The sequence below is a fragment of the Anser brachyrhynchus genome, assembly GCF_964034855.1.
Source record: "Anser brachyrhynchus genome assembly, chromosome: 1".
Taxonomy (NCBI): Eukaryota; Metazoa; Chordata; class Aves; order Anseriformes; family Anatidae; genus Anser; species Anser brachyrhynchus.
Window position 1 is genome coordinate 66290629 of NC_137694.1, and position 14509 is coordinate 66305137.

Sequence of the window (14509 nt, forward strand, 5' to 3'; positions counted from 1 at the left end):
GAAGGTCACTCCAGCACTGTCCTTCAGACTGTTTTGTACTATGCGTATACACACTCCTCCAGGTGCTTTTTTTGCCTGAAACAAATGAGAAAATAATGTTTCCTACCAGGTCCCTGAAAGATTAAAATAATAATAATAATAATAAAACTCTGTCACACTGCTTTCTTCTGTGAATGCAAGTAGCAAAATGACTCTAATACTTTCATGTCACTATTTCAAAGATTTGTGCTACCTTCAGTTTTCACTCTACTCCTCAGAAAACACAAACTCAGAATGAAGTGAATTCTGAGGGCTGAGACTTGAACCAGAGGGACAAGGAGAAGGCAACCAGGGAAATAAGGGCTGTCATGCCTAAGAGTTTGAACAGATCCTGCTGAATGCAGCAGAAGCACTCTGCAGTTATTGATGAGAAAAAAGGGACCAGAGGTGGAAAACACAGGAAGGAATGAACAGGAATGAGAGCATGAACAGGAACAGAAGGGAAAGATGGTGCAGAATAAAGGATTTGGGAGGCAGAGGCCATGCTACACAGAGCTGAGAGGGTACTATCAGTGTCATGGAAGCTTCTCTTTGAAATCTGTAACCAAGGCTTTTGCAACAAGAAAAAACAGCTGTATTTCTAAGAGCCCATCTCAGGTTTTACCTCAAGTTCACAACTTTGGGAAAGTTGGCACTGTGATGTGCACATTTATAGAGTACATATAGTCACAAATGATGGTAATATGTTTCCAGTATTGTTCAACATTGATAAGAAACTTCCTTTGAAAGAGGGCACAGGCAATGGTTGTTGCTTTTGTATTTGTGAACTCTGCAGTTCTGTTCAGTCATTGATTTTTCTATGATAGCTCTTCAACATTATAATAAACCAAGACAGATGGAACCTGTCATTCTTGTCTCTATAACAGATTTTCTTTACCATCTCTGTATCTTGACTTGTCTTTTTTGCTCATTAGCTCCAGTTCCAGAGACAGCCAGCTGGCAATTGTTTGCCAAGAGGAAGTGTCTCAGGATGAGACTTATGATGAAAATTTGAATGAAGACATTGAGTACTGTAGTGAACCAAGTCTGCTCTCTACTGAAATGTGAGATTTGCAGCTTTAGTCAAGGTGTTTGGGTGGTTCTCGAGTTAAGGGGGAGAGGTGGGAAGAGGTGACATTTCTCTACAAAAATTTCAATTATTTCAATTTATGGGATAAGGCCAGAACACTTTAGTCAGACAACTCAAATATCAGATAATAATGGGGGAAAAAAAAAAAAAAAGCAGTTCAGCCCTGAGGAAAAAAAAAAATGAAAGGGAGATCTTTTGCCTAGGATTTTGCTTCTCCTCTGAATGACACATCTAGATGTGCAGCCCCCACTCCACATTCACTTCCATGGCCTAATGTTCCCAGATCTCCTGTCTCATGGTCTCAGTTGCTTCTCCTGGACCCATTAGCAAGCTCAGTAGCTGCATCCATTTGATAGCATGATCTTCCTGGCTTTCCTGCTGGAAGAGGGGTTATTCTGTCCAACGCGAGCTGCTTTTCTAGAATCCCTGTGTTGTCTCCTTTGCAGGCTTTCATACCAAGACGATGAAAACAGACAACTTACTCCACCAGAAAACAACAAAGGAGAGGACACCCGGCACTCTCCAAAGAAAGGGTTTCTGCGCTCCTCAGCACTAGGTAACATCCCAGTGTGACATGTGGGCTGTGCTCTCCTCTGCCCTGTCTGAGTTCTCACATCCTGCTGGAGAAATCCCAGGGTGTGTGGGCCTGGGTGTTGACGCTTGCTGCATTTAGCTCATGAAACCAGGAATCCCATGGTGTGCATGCAATCCTGACCAGGCAGGTGACTCTGCTGACTTTACGCTCAGTCAGTAGATGAATCTGTGGCGGTTTGGATAATCCCTGGTTGTTTGGATAGTCCATGTGGTCTGTTTGATTAAGCCTGTGTGTTGATTAGGGGAGTTTATTAGAGCACTGTAGGCTCTCTAAACAATCACCAGGGAGTCACTGTATTGACTAGCCTTGGGTATATGGTGTTCTGTTCCGTGTGTGTTCAGCGGGGAAAAAGGAGAGGTTGTCTCTTTTGTCTGCTACAAGGAAAACAGTGAATTTCAGATTAAGTTAACATAATGCAAATTTGCTTTCTGCTCTGATTGTACCTGGAGATTTTCAAGTGTTTCAAGTGAGCAAGTATGCACAGGTGGAAACCATAAATTACAAGATTTTATGAAGGTATCAGGACAAACTTTTCATCCTTTTTCCTGGGGGGGAGAAAGAAAAAAATAAAAAAGACATTGGGGGGAAAAGCTAAAAAGAATCCTGTATATAAGGTGTTGATTTTTACCAAAAAAAACAGTGACAGTCTATGTAGTGTATTGTTTAAAGTGAGACTTGACTTAAAACCTCTTAAATCCTCTTCAAAATGCTTATACAATTGAGTATGTTAAAAGCATTTACTTCATTCCAACACTTAAAATATTAGGCAATGAGAATTCCTATATCTATCTGGAAGATCAGATTTGCAGTCAGCCCATGATACAATGCTGCATTAACTACATTTTAATGAATATTAATAGAGTGATGTAATACTTTTTTTTTTCCTCAAGATGGAGAAAATACTTTTTATCTGCATTGTAGCATCGGTTCGCTGCTCTGTAGCAGATACTTCCTCCATTCCCTGAGAGGCCCTTTTCTCAGCAAATCAATAATATACCTACTATTTTCAGAATTTGAATTTTCTTTCTTACTTTACATAAATGTCAATGGGATCAAGAAGTAGACAAAATATTTTTGTGTGCCATGCAGCTCTATCTTTAATGATGTGTTTATTTGCCCTTCTTCCGAAGAAAAGCCTCTGCAATTTTTCATAAATATACCTTGCAGTCCTTTTAAATTCCTTTATAGAGAGTACACTTCTCATAATTACAGAAGTTAAGTTTAATTTCATACCAAGCAAACAATGTGGATATTTCAATAGTTCCTCCCTTTTTTTTAAAAAATGACTTTTTAGCTTCCATTTCCAAAGTTCTGAAAGCACCACATCTGTATGTACCCAAGCCTCCATTCACCAATGAATGCAACCATTGATTAATTCACTTCCACATGATCCTGGTACAGACACAGCCTCAAAAACTGTGGTACGTCTGGCAGTTAAGGGCCCAGATCACATGCATGTGGGAGGTTGATGTCACCTGAGCAACCCAACATCTCCTCCTGCATGTTGGGTACAGCCAGGTGCAGTGCCAGAACCTCGGTTGCCCTTATAAGCCCTGCTGAGGGCTTTACCTGAACCAGAAAGGTTTGAGAACACTTTCACTGCTTAGGAGAGAAGTCAGCTGCACAATATCTGCTAGGTCCATTTTTTAAGGTAGAAAAATAAAAATCATCATCCAGAGTTTTATCTCGCAGCTTGCTTGGAAGATAGTGTTGGTTGGTCCATAATATTCAACTTTGTTTTGCAAATACAAGTACTTTGGAAAGGGCAAGGTGTCTAGGGGAAGCAGAGAGAGCTTAAAATGTGGGTGTCTTTGCTGTCTCTCCAGCAGGACTGCACTAAATGAAATTGAAGTCAGATTACCTGTAGTGTAGTATGAGTGATGGACATAGTTGTTTGTGTTTGGTGTTTCAGGTCGAAGAGCATCTTTTCACTTAGAGTGTCTGAAAAGACAGAAAAACCAGGGCGTAGACGTCTCGCAGAAGACAGTTCTGCCTTTACATCTGGTACATCATCAGGTAAGCATTAATAACATCAAAGGGCCCGGCAATGCAACTGAGAATCTACTGTCTGCCCTCCCGTTCCATCCCAGACAACCTTGAAACGCCATTTGAGATAGCTTCTCACCCATATCAAAGGTCCAGTTTTTAGAAACTGTATTTGCCATCACACTCACTCCTGATTTCAGGATTTTTATCATTCCCAGAAGAATTCTACAGGGACATGTCCTTTGGAGTTATCATTACCTGATGTCCATGAAAGAGCAAAATAGAAACCTATCTGTAGGATAAAAATAACCACTCAAATTGCAATTGCAATTGCACTCTAAAGTGCAATTACACTGGCTTTGATGGTAGTACACATATGAATAAAATGTGCAGGGTCTACTTTTATATTAATTGAAGGTAGCCAGTAACGGCAATTAATCATTTAAAAAATAGCTGATTACATGTAATTAATCTGCCTCTTAAGCCCTTTATAACTGCATCCAACAGCCTACCAAATGTATGCTTTGACACCTATCTAGATGATTAACCAGCTGTCATAGTCCAAAGTAGATTTATGTCTTCTATTTGGATGGCACCACGGTCACCATAAAAGAAACAGGTGCTATGGCAGCACCAGTCCTGCAACATGGGGCATCCTGCTCCGTGCAATCCCCCAGGGCAGGGCAGGACAGTGGCACAGGGGCAGAAAGTGCCACAGGGCAGGGGTGCTAGGAGTGAGAAGTCATAGCAGCTGGAGGAGTGAGAGATGAGCACGCCTGAGACTCTCTGCATTTTCTCACCTCCATTTTCAGCAGCAGCAGCCAGTTATACTGTAAGGATCAAGCTCCAGAAAGCTGTGATCCGCAGAGCTACAGCTGTGGCAGGGACAAGCAGTGAATGTATTGGGGCACGGGGGCTGTGAACAGCTTCCCACCCTCCCCATAGCACTAACAGCCCTCCTGAGACCTCCTGCCCTCCCACAGTAGTGCAGATAGAGGGGACATGTGCCTCCTACCCTCTCAGCCCACCCAGCTGGCAGAGTCATCTCCTTCCAACCTGTACAAAGAGGATGGAGTCACTACACCCTTCCTCATCCCACCATAAAGCCCCAAACCTAGAGGGACGGGGCTCTACCCACCCCAGCATCATTAAGCTGGACTGCAGGGTTACCCTGAAGTAGGCATCTGGCCTCTGGCCAGCAACACCCAGCAGTGTCAGTCCGTTTACAAAATCATCAGCCTACAACACTGCTTAAAATGAGGACATGAAGCAGAAAGGTTGCCTCTGCTAAGCGCGATGAATTCAGTTGCTCAGGAGAGCTTGAAGGGGTATACTCATGAAATACTCATACATAATGATATGTAAATATATGCAGCTGAAGCTTGAAGCAATATCTACGAGCTTCTTTCAGCCTCCTCAGTACTTTATATTTGGGATAAACACCTTGTATGTTTTTCTACCAACAAGCTGAAAAAGTGGTTCAGTTGTCCTGCCTGACAGATCTAAGGCTCTCCTTGAAGTCCCAGCAGTTTAAGGGATGTGCTGAGGCCATCGTAGCCTGCAGGGTGTGACTTATATAGATTAATTTTTAAGGGCTTTCTTCATCATTGAAATTTGGTAGGAGTCTGACACCTAATTCCTGAGGCAATTTTGGTGAACTTTGTTGGTGACCAACAGCTGAGTCTTTTGTTCACCTGCCACTGAAATTGTCAGCACAGCATGCTGATAGCAGTTGTACAGAATTTCAGTGGCAGATGGATTGAGCTTCACTGAACTTCAGGTATCTAAAAGTTAGCTGTCTAGTTCAACTGGTCAGCTCAGTCCACTGTGGTCAACAGGGAAATAGCATCTCCAAAAGGCAAGCGTGAGTTTTGTCTAAGTCTCATCCTCCAGATTTTCAAGTATCCAAAAGAGGCCAGAGGCTTGCTGGTATCCCTCTGCACAGTTAGCTGAGACTAAACACAGAGCTTGTAGATAGCTGAAGCTGGGGGAGACAACCAAACCCAAACAAGACGATTCTCTGCAACACATCCACATATTTTTGTGTTTTCTGTGCCTTTATTTCTTTGCTCATATTAGACAGCCATGAGCTCTGTGAGATGAGCTCCCAGCTCTGATGGCTTTGCTTACAGAACAAGGCAGCGGTTGCCATGAATGAGGCATCCAATCAGCCCTCTGCAATAAGGGGCTTCTTGAGAAATTTACGTTGTCAAAGGAGGCTGGATGACTAAGAAGTTGTGTGCATGATTTTGGGAAGGAGCGGATGGCTTAATGCATAGCCATCAGATATTGACCCTCCCACCAACAGCAGATGCCTTAAAATCCAGTGGTGGATTTACAGTTATCACCAGTTGCAGACACATCGAAAATTCACATCTGGTATCCGTTCAGGTTCTACAGCAGATACTTAGAGAAAACAGCAATTGGCAGTAAAAGCTAGCAGCATAGATGGTGGCAGGGGTGGGAGAAGGAATCACTTGAATGGCTGTTGCATCTGCTGGAGGAAAGGCAGTGTTTCTGGCAGGGCCCTGGGGAACGGGGCTGTGTCCTTCCTGCCAGGGCAGTGGGATCAGGGCTGAAGAGGCCTTGAGAGTTTTCAGCCTGGTGCTTGGCATGAGGTCAGGCATGAGCGCAGTTGACACCTTTTAAAGGCAGCCTTGCGAAATGAGTTCACGAGAAACATCTGAGGCACTCCAGGAGCTGTTTCCCAGGCCTCAAGGCCCTCCAGGCCTTTCTCGGGTCATTTCTCCATCACTTCACAGTTCCGGCCCTGCCACGGCAGCTGTCCCTCACTCGCCTTGCTCCTCTGTGTCCACAGGCGCTAGCGGTGGCCGGCCTGAGCCCCCTCCTGCAGCGAAGCCATTCCCCCACCATGTTCTCCCGGCTGTGCGCAACGCCGCCCGCCACGCCCTGCAGCCGCGGCTGGCCGCAGCAGGCCATCCCCACACTGCGTCTCGAGGGGGCAGAGTCCAGCGAGAAGCTCAACAGCAGCTTCCCATCAGTGCACTGCAGCTCCGGCTTCCCCGATGGCACCGGCTGCAGCAGCCCAAGGAGAGCCAGGCCGGTCTCCCTCACCGTCCCCAGCCAGAGCGCAGGGAGCAGCAGGCAGTTCCACGGCAGCGCCAGCAGCCTGGTGGAAGCGGTAAGGCCGCGGCAGCAGGAGGGACACGGGTGGCGTGGGGGGAAGCCCCCTCGATGCAGGGGTCTGCAGGGTGGCTGGGAGGAAGAGTAGGTAGATGAGGAGGTGGAGGAGGAGGAGAAGGAGGAGGAGGAGGAGGAGGAGGGGGAGGAGGAGGAGGGGGAGGACCACCAGGGATAACAAGGAGGGGTGCACATGACGGGGGCGCAACGGGGCCGGTGGTGCACACTGCTAACATGTCTTTGTCTCTGGTTCCCCGCCTCCTTTTGAAGGTCTTGATTTCGGAAGGACTGATGCAGTTTGCTCAAGATCCAAAATTCATTGAGGTCACAACCCAGGAGCTCGCAGACGCCTGCGACATGACGATAGAAGAGATGGAAAATGCAGCAGACAACATTCTCAATGGTAACAGCAAGCAGAGCCCCAATGGCAACCTCTTGCCTTTTGTTAACTGCAGGGACGCAGGGCAGGACAGTGCAGGCGAGGAAGAGGAAGAGGTGCAGAGCCCGGATTGTAGAAAAAGTCAGGAGGAGCTCAAGGACAGCAGGATTTATATCAGCAGCCTGTAGTTGCCAGGGCTGGAAGCGATGCTGGTTTTTTATTTGTTTCAATGTTCCTAATGGGTTTGTTTCAGAAGTGCCTCACTGTTCTCGTGACCTGGAGTAACCGGAACAGCGTTCTTCATTCATTTCTGTTGGGACGAGTCGCGGAGTTGGGTGGTGTCAGAGAGCTTTGCAGGAGCGGATATATCCCCGGCACGTGGCCGTGAAGGAAGAGCCAGGAGGAGGAGGAGGAGGAGGAGGAGGAGGAGAGGCAGCTCCCCTTTTCCCAGTCCCTGCCGCAGGACCGCCGCCTGCCCACAGGCCGGCAGGACACCGCCCCACGCCTGTACAGCTCCTTCGCACGCCCCGCGCCCGCCCCACGCACGGACTCCCAAGCCGCGCCCTCCGCCGGCTTGTGTTATTTAAACCGGGTTGGGTTGGGTTTGGTTTGGTTTTCTTTCTCCATTGGCATTCGGTAGAAGTATAAGGATAGCTGCGTTTTACCAACCATTATGTACACCGGGAGTTTGTAACTTGATTTGCTCGCGAGCGGCAGCTCCTTTTTTTGTTGTTGTTTTGTAATTTAACGGCAGTAGGCAATGCACTTGATGTAGTCTTGCACATCCGAGTGGTCGGTTTGGGTTCCTCTTAGTGCCACGCTTAGTGGCTGTGAGCGTGGGAGCAGTGCCGAGCGAGCGTGCACACGCATGTGTAAGGTCAGGCAGTTCTCCGCATCCCGGCTTGGGCTGCGGGACATCCCTACCCGGGGCCATCCGGATGCAAAAACGAGCCACTGTCTGTGCTTTGAAAGGGGAATCAGTAACTCTTTGCATTTTCTGTTCCACAAGATATGCAAAAACAATGCAATAATGTTAATTTTAAAAATACAATTGTAAGTCGTGTTGGCATTAAAACTGTATAGACAAAAAAATTACGGGGGCGGGGGGGACAAAAAAAAAAAAAAACAGAAGGCGTTACGCTTCGATATATTCCGTGTGATGTTTTATTGCATTGATAATGTTTCTGTTGAAGAAACCGTTATACTTGAATTCAGGTCAGTTTCAGTATTTTTCAAATATTTTTTTAAAATGAATTGCAATTGTGCCAAGCAAATATAATGAATCGAATTAAGTTTGTTTAAAAAGACAACAAAAACCAGAATCACTTCTTGTATATTTTGCTGCATGTCAAGTGAATCATTTCGTATTTGGAATGTGCCAAGCTTTACCTTTGAACTTTTAAGTGCTTTTCTACGTGTGGTTGGGGAAAAGGGGTACTATTTTATTTTTTTCCTTTTTTAATTTGTACAATGAACAAAGTGTACCTGGTGTAAGTAACTATTCTGCAATCCACTGACAGGTTGAACGTTACTGATTTTGCATATCTTGTGTTCATTATCCTTCCTCCTCACCCCCTTTAAACATGCACGATGACTTTATTGGTAGAGAATCTTTCTTCCTGAGACCGGGACATTTTATCCAGGCTTTGTCCTCTATCCTATTGCTCAGTCTCTCTAAAGGTCTCTTCCCACTAGAGGGTGGCAAGATCCCCAAGCCCGTTTGGCAGATCCATCCTGCATGTTCAGCTGGCACCAGCAATTCAGGGAGTGAGGAAAAATACCTGCTTTCAAATTGCTGTTATTAAATAGCTCATCCTGATGGACTAGAACAGGATCCTGGGATAAGCAAATGCAAAAAGCAGAACCGTTAGCAAAATAAAATTACCTAATTCTGGACTGAAATCACAGGGGGAGTGAGGGAGGGAGCTCTGGATTGTTGCTTAGGAAAATGGCCGACCTCAGGTCAAGATGCAGATGTGAAGTGACTTTTTTGTGGTCCCATTCCCTCTTCCCAGACCTTAGCGTCCAGGCCAGGCTCCAAGTCACAAAACATCTGATGGCACGGCGTGTCCCAGACGTATTTCCCCACCACTGAGCGTGAACCTCTACTGATTTTCCTCACGCTGGTGCATGGTCCTAACCAGTGGCAGAGGCTGAAAAACAGGGAGCTATTATTAGATTTTACGCGGCTGATTTCTGTCTAGACTACTGCTGTTTTTTCCCCCTTTTCAAGTCGTTTCACAAACTTGCAGATCAATGCTGAGTTAGGAGGTGTGACCTGACTCAGAGCTAAACTTTCGTTCCAATCTTGAGCTTCACAGATGTTTGAGAACATCATTTATTACCTATGCTGATTACATTATTTTTGTAATGCCCTTGGGTTTATTTCTTGATTCTGTTGGGGCCATAAAGCAGAAATAGTGAAACATATTTTTGACGGTGTTCTTTTTTCAGTGTTACTTTGATCTGGCCAGTAGCAGCTCAAGATGCCTCGCAAACAAATCCTTTTAAACTAGGGAAAGTTGAATCCATTTAAACAATCTGGCATCAAAGTCCTAATCCAAGACTTCCCTGGAGAAAGCAACCACCTGATGTCAGTCTGTCTCTTTTCTTTTCCATCCCTTTGAGAGCTGGCTGTTGGTAGTGCTGCAGTGCTCCAAAGCTAGCATGGCAGGAAGTAACGCTGTGCCTGGCTGTGCCTGAAAATGGAAGCAGCGTAAGGGCTCCCTTTCTCTTTTTCTTCCACTATAAAGCCCCCCGGACCCTTCCAGGAGGAGACAGGTGCTCTTCCACCTGATGAACAAAGTACAGATCTAGATTAGCAAAGGCAACGGATGTTCTGGATGTTTGATGGTGTGTGTCGTCTTTTAGGATTTTTCCTGGTGGGAAGGAAAAGGGTGGAAAGGATTACACCCCACACATTCCCCATGAAAGCTGTAACTCCCTCAGGGATGAGGGCCAGCAGTGGCCAGGGACAATCCCCGCTCCACTGGAGGATCGCTTGGGCCCTGCAGTGGGGAAAACTTGGCTAGCAGAGCATGCCGATGCCTTGTGGGTCTGAGGGACAGGTGTTCAATTCAGCAATTGCTGGTGCCAGCTGTGCAAATTCCTCTTTCCGGGGAGGGTGGCTTTTGTTTGCTTGTTTGTATTTGTTTTCCATTTGAGGTACTTCCAACGTGCACATTGTGACAGGCCTGAGCAAAGAGCTACTGCCTCCTGTAGGTGAGGTGGAGCCTGGGGACGGTGGGAAGGCCGGGGGCAGGTGCAGTTCCTGGAGTGTCCTTCCTTTCCCCGTGCCTGGGAGCCGACGGTGGGTTCGATCACTGTGCTGTGGAGGAACCGGTGGCCGAGGATTGGCATGGAAGGAAAGGAAAGAACGGGAAAATGATCTGCTGTTTGTCACTGAGCATCTCTGACTTCAAGAGTATGCTGTAGACTAAAGACGTTTCTTACAAAACAACAAACCTCCTCCCTTTATCACTCCTGCTCATTATTCCAGGCAGTACTGGGCCAGCCACACCGGGTGCATTTCTTTTTTCTTCCTTATTCTGTGTGGCTGATGTGACGGAGAAGAAAGTGGAACTCATGGTCCAGAGCTGGAGTTTTGTTATCCACAGACCTTTTCTGCATCATCTGCCTCTTTCAGCTGGACACACGAATGATGATGGTTTCAATGCTGCTGCTGCTACTGCAGGGGTCCAACCTGGTTTGTCACCCTGCCCACCACACCCCAGCACGGAGGGACAGCCAGAGAGGCGCCATGTACAGAATCGCATCTATTTCTGCTTTGTTTTCTGACTCAGAACCCTGCCCCCGATGACTATGACAACGATGATGAAAACAACAACAAAAAAAGGGCAAATGCATTTTTTACATTTCTTGATAATTTCCAAAGCAATGTATCATTGCTTTCTTTAGACTGACGCCAATATAACAGTTGTATGGGTCTCAGCCAGGCTCCTGTGTCTTTTCTGCCTGATAGTTTCAGATCGCTGTACGAAATGTATGCATGTTTGCACACAGACACAATTGCACAAGGTAGCAGCACCACGAGTATGTGGGGTTGTTGCCCTGTGCCGTAGATGAAGTTGGAGGCCTTGCTTCGTACGTCTAGATGAGAAACCCCAACCGGCGAGCTGAAGTGAGGCAGCCCCCCTGGGACAGAACTGAGTATCCTGAGATACACGCACGGTCCCGTTAGGACTGTCCTGGTGGCAGGGGCAGGGAGGGGAGAGGAAACACTGAATTGGAAATCTGGAGCTCAATGAAGTTGTTGAAATAAGCAGAATACAGTCGGGGACTTCTGGTAGTGGTGAGATTTTGTCAGTTCTGATAATGAAATTTGTAGTGCGTATGAGGAAAATATGCCTGGTCATCAGAAGCCCCAGTTCCTATCTTGCTAACACAAGGATAGAATGCACTAGCGGCCAGGGAAGTTTTGTCGATGTAAAGAATGTGGAAAACAGAACTAGGCCCAGAAAAAAAAAAAAAAAAAAAAAAAAGATTATATTTTTCTTGCATTTATTTTCTTCTCAAAAGAAGACTAAGAAATATAAATTTAAATAGCTGCACAGGGTTTATTTTCTCTTCTTTTGAATGTTGCAAAGTTATTAAAGTGTTATTCTGGGTTAGCAAGCCCAGGGCCCAAGAGGTTTCTAATGGGTTCTCAGTCTGCTCTCTGTTGCTGCTTTGCTTCTGGACAGCTGAAACCACTGTGGCCTCACTGCTACAGCACCTGAGATGGGGTGGGTGAGGGCAGAAGCACAGCAGAGGGAGATGTCCTGTACTGAAAACACTGGGCTGCAATTGCTTTCAGAGGAGTAGCATCACACTGGAATGGGGAACAAAATAAAAAATAAATAATAAAATAATTAAAAAAAAGCTCTTCTGAGATAGAATTTAGTGTTCTAGTTCAATCCTCCATTCTTCCCCTACCCCCTGTGGGGAACTTGACTTAACTGTTAACACTTGAGCATAAAAAACAGGCCTTCTTTAGGGGCATGGGGCTCGATTCAGTTGCCTAACTGTACATCTCCTGCCATTTGAGGTACCCTACAGTATTCTGCCTGGCCTGCAGCCGCAGGTCCAGAAGGACGCAGCTCTTCCCTAGGGCTGGTGTCTCGTCTATCAGCCCCACACGGGTGGCACAGACCTCAGGCGGCAGGGGACAATTAGGCAGCTTAACCAAGTCCCTTTCCAAAGGGCTAATTGAGAGGAGCAGCACCGATGGCTGAAGTAATAAGGGAATCTTCCCTAGCATTACCAAGGGCTTAGGGAGGCGTGATCAGGAGCCCACCCCCACGCCCTCATGCCGCTGTTCTCCGGTGCCACGTCGTGTGGGTAACCTCTGCAGCCCAGCCCTCGCGTCCAGGGGCTGGGGCCTGCACCCCGAGCCCCACGGGGCCGCGGTGAGCCCAGGTGTGGTTCCACCCCACCACCGATATTTTTTTTCTGCCAGTGTTCACACAGCCCCTTTCCAAAGCATTTTCCTGTTCAAGACAGACCCACAAGCTCAGACACCATTCATTAGCCTCATTGTTCGGGTGGTGAAATACCTGTGTTTTTCCATTCCGTTTTGCATTTTGTCCAGTCAGGCAAAAAGCGAGTTCTTCCCCAAACGGGCTGTAATGCTTTTAATATTTAAAGCATCCTAAGCCAGTCCGCTCCCATCTCAAGCAGGTAGACTGGCAACCAATACTACCTAAACATCATCAGCTTCATGATCGCTCACAGGAGTGATTGGTTCAGGATTCTTCAGTCTTGACAGTTTGAATGTGGGAAGATTTCAGAGGAGGAGGAGGAGTGGGATTGTAAATATCTCTGACAAACATTGCTGCATCACACACAAAAAGAGGGGGGAGATACTTTTAAAACTGCCTTAAAAATCAATTCCGAATGATGGAGTCTCCCTCCAAATGATTGCCAACCGGTAGATCAAGGGATAAGGCGCTTTGGGTGAATTCTGGCAAGAAGTGGTTGGAATCTGGTCCAAGTTTGGAAGTGAAAATATAACTTAGGAGCTGATCTCTCACTCAGTCTGACTTCACATCTGCACCAATGACTGAGCACTGCAGGATCAAAACTGTTTAAGGCATGGGGGGTGCTGTATCCGGCCTTTATCTGTACGGCACAGGTCTGGCCCAGCAAGGTACTGCACACCTCCGTTTCCCAGAGACTTCAGGGAAGATGGGGTTCCTCAGCATCTCTTCAGTTCAGGCCCTGGAGCATCATTTCCTGCTCTGATCATCAGCTATAACTGTTGATAAATATAAGTGTTTTGCCTTCATTTGAATTGCCCAGAGCTGTAAAATGACCTCTTTCAAGTATAAAGCAGTCCAGATATAAACCTCCTCTCCCACTCTTCCCTACGTCCCCTGCCCGCCCCAGCCCTCCCTTGCACCTCCACCCGAGCCCGTTCCTCTCTCAAGTCTTTACCTCCTTCCACGGTTTTATATCTAGTTTTCATGAACCCACAGAAATGCTTTTGTAAATAATGCTGTACAGTTTGTAACTGTCATGTAAGCCTGTCATCAGTGCCAGAGTCCGTCTTGCCCTCTCGCACGTTTTAAACTCAACAGAGGAAAGTTAGAGCGAATGGCCCGCAAGCAAGCTATAGGGTCATCTCTGTGTGGGACAAATGTATATTCCTGTAAGATTGCATTTTTATCTAAGGAATGATGTTATTTTAAAATTGCTAATAAATTTCTAAACAATGTCCAGATTTGTTTAGTATTGTAAATGTTATCAGAGCTCCTTTGACATTGCTCCCTTCTCTCACCGGTGGCTGCAAACTAAGTCAGCATCCTGCAGCCCCTCATTTCCCAGCGGCGGTCCCCTCGCAGTTCGTGGGGTCTCTCCGGTGTTTAAGGGGCTGCAGAACAGCCTCGGACAGTCACAGACTGTCCTGTTAAACAGTAACTTAGAAAACCCAGTCACTCTTTGTACTGTTATCACCACAAAAATGCTACCCTGCAATGATGTCTGAGGCGTGACTCACGTGTAGCCAGCTACCATTTTCTCCATAGGATTCTCTTTTTATTAAGTGCGTGCATCAAAAACAGGAATGCCTGCAGCCTAAACACAGCGCCATTAGTCCCTACATAAGCCACGAAGCTAATGGGACAATAATAAGTATTGTTATCACACATTTACTTCTCGATTGACTACATTTGCTCTCACAGCACGGTTATCGAGCAAGTGCCGGCTGAGCGCTGCATTTCCTGTCAGAGCACTGTAAATCAGACAGTACTTGGTCCAGGTACGCAGGTCGGGCCGGGCTCGGGTTGTGTGCCAGAGCCCC

General features: G+C 46.4%; 1 protein-coding gene across 50 annotated transcripts in view; it reads left to right on the forward strand.

Annotated features, from left to right (window-relative positions):
- Window positions 1–13925, forward strand: part of CACNA1C (calcium voltage-gated channel subunit alpha1 C) — a 494498-nt gene extending 480573 nt beyond the window's left edge. For 48 of the 50 annotated variants that reach the window (XM_080576059.1, XM_080576022.1, XM_080576048.1 and 45 more), the window contains 5 exons: window positions 954–1082; window positions 1555–1664; window positions 3616–3719; window positions 6508–6831; window positions 7101–13925. In XM_080576059.1, coding sequence (XP_080432185.1) covers window positions 954–1082; window positions 1555–1664; window positions 3616–3719; window positions 6508–6831; window positions 7101–7397 — 964 coding nt within the window. In that variant the 3' untranslated portion in view covers window positions 7398–13925. The remainder of the gene's footprint in view (window positions 1–953; window positions 1083–1554; window positions 1665–3615; window positions 3720–6507; window positions 6832–7100) is intronic. The other 2 variants (XM_080576033.1, XM_080576039.1) reach the window with 2 other exon arrangements.
- Window positions 13926–14509: the final 584 nt, after the last annotated feature.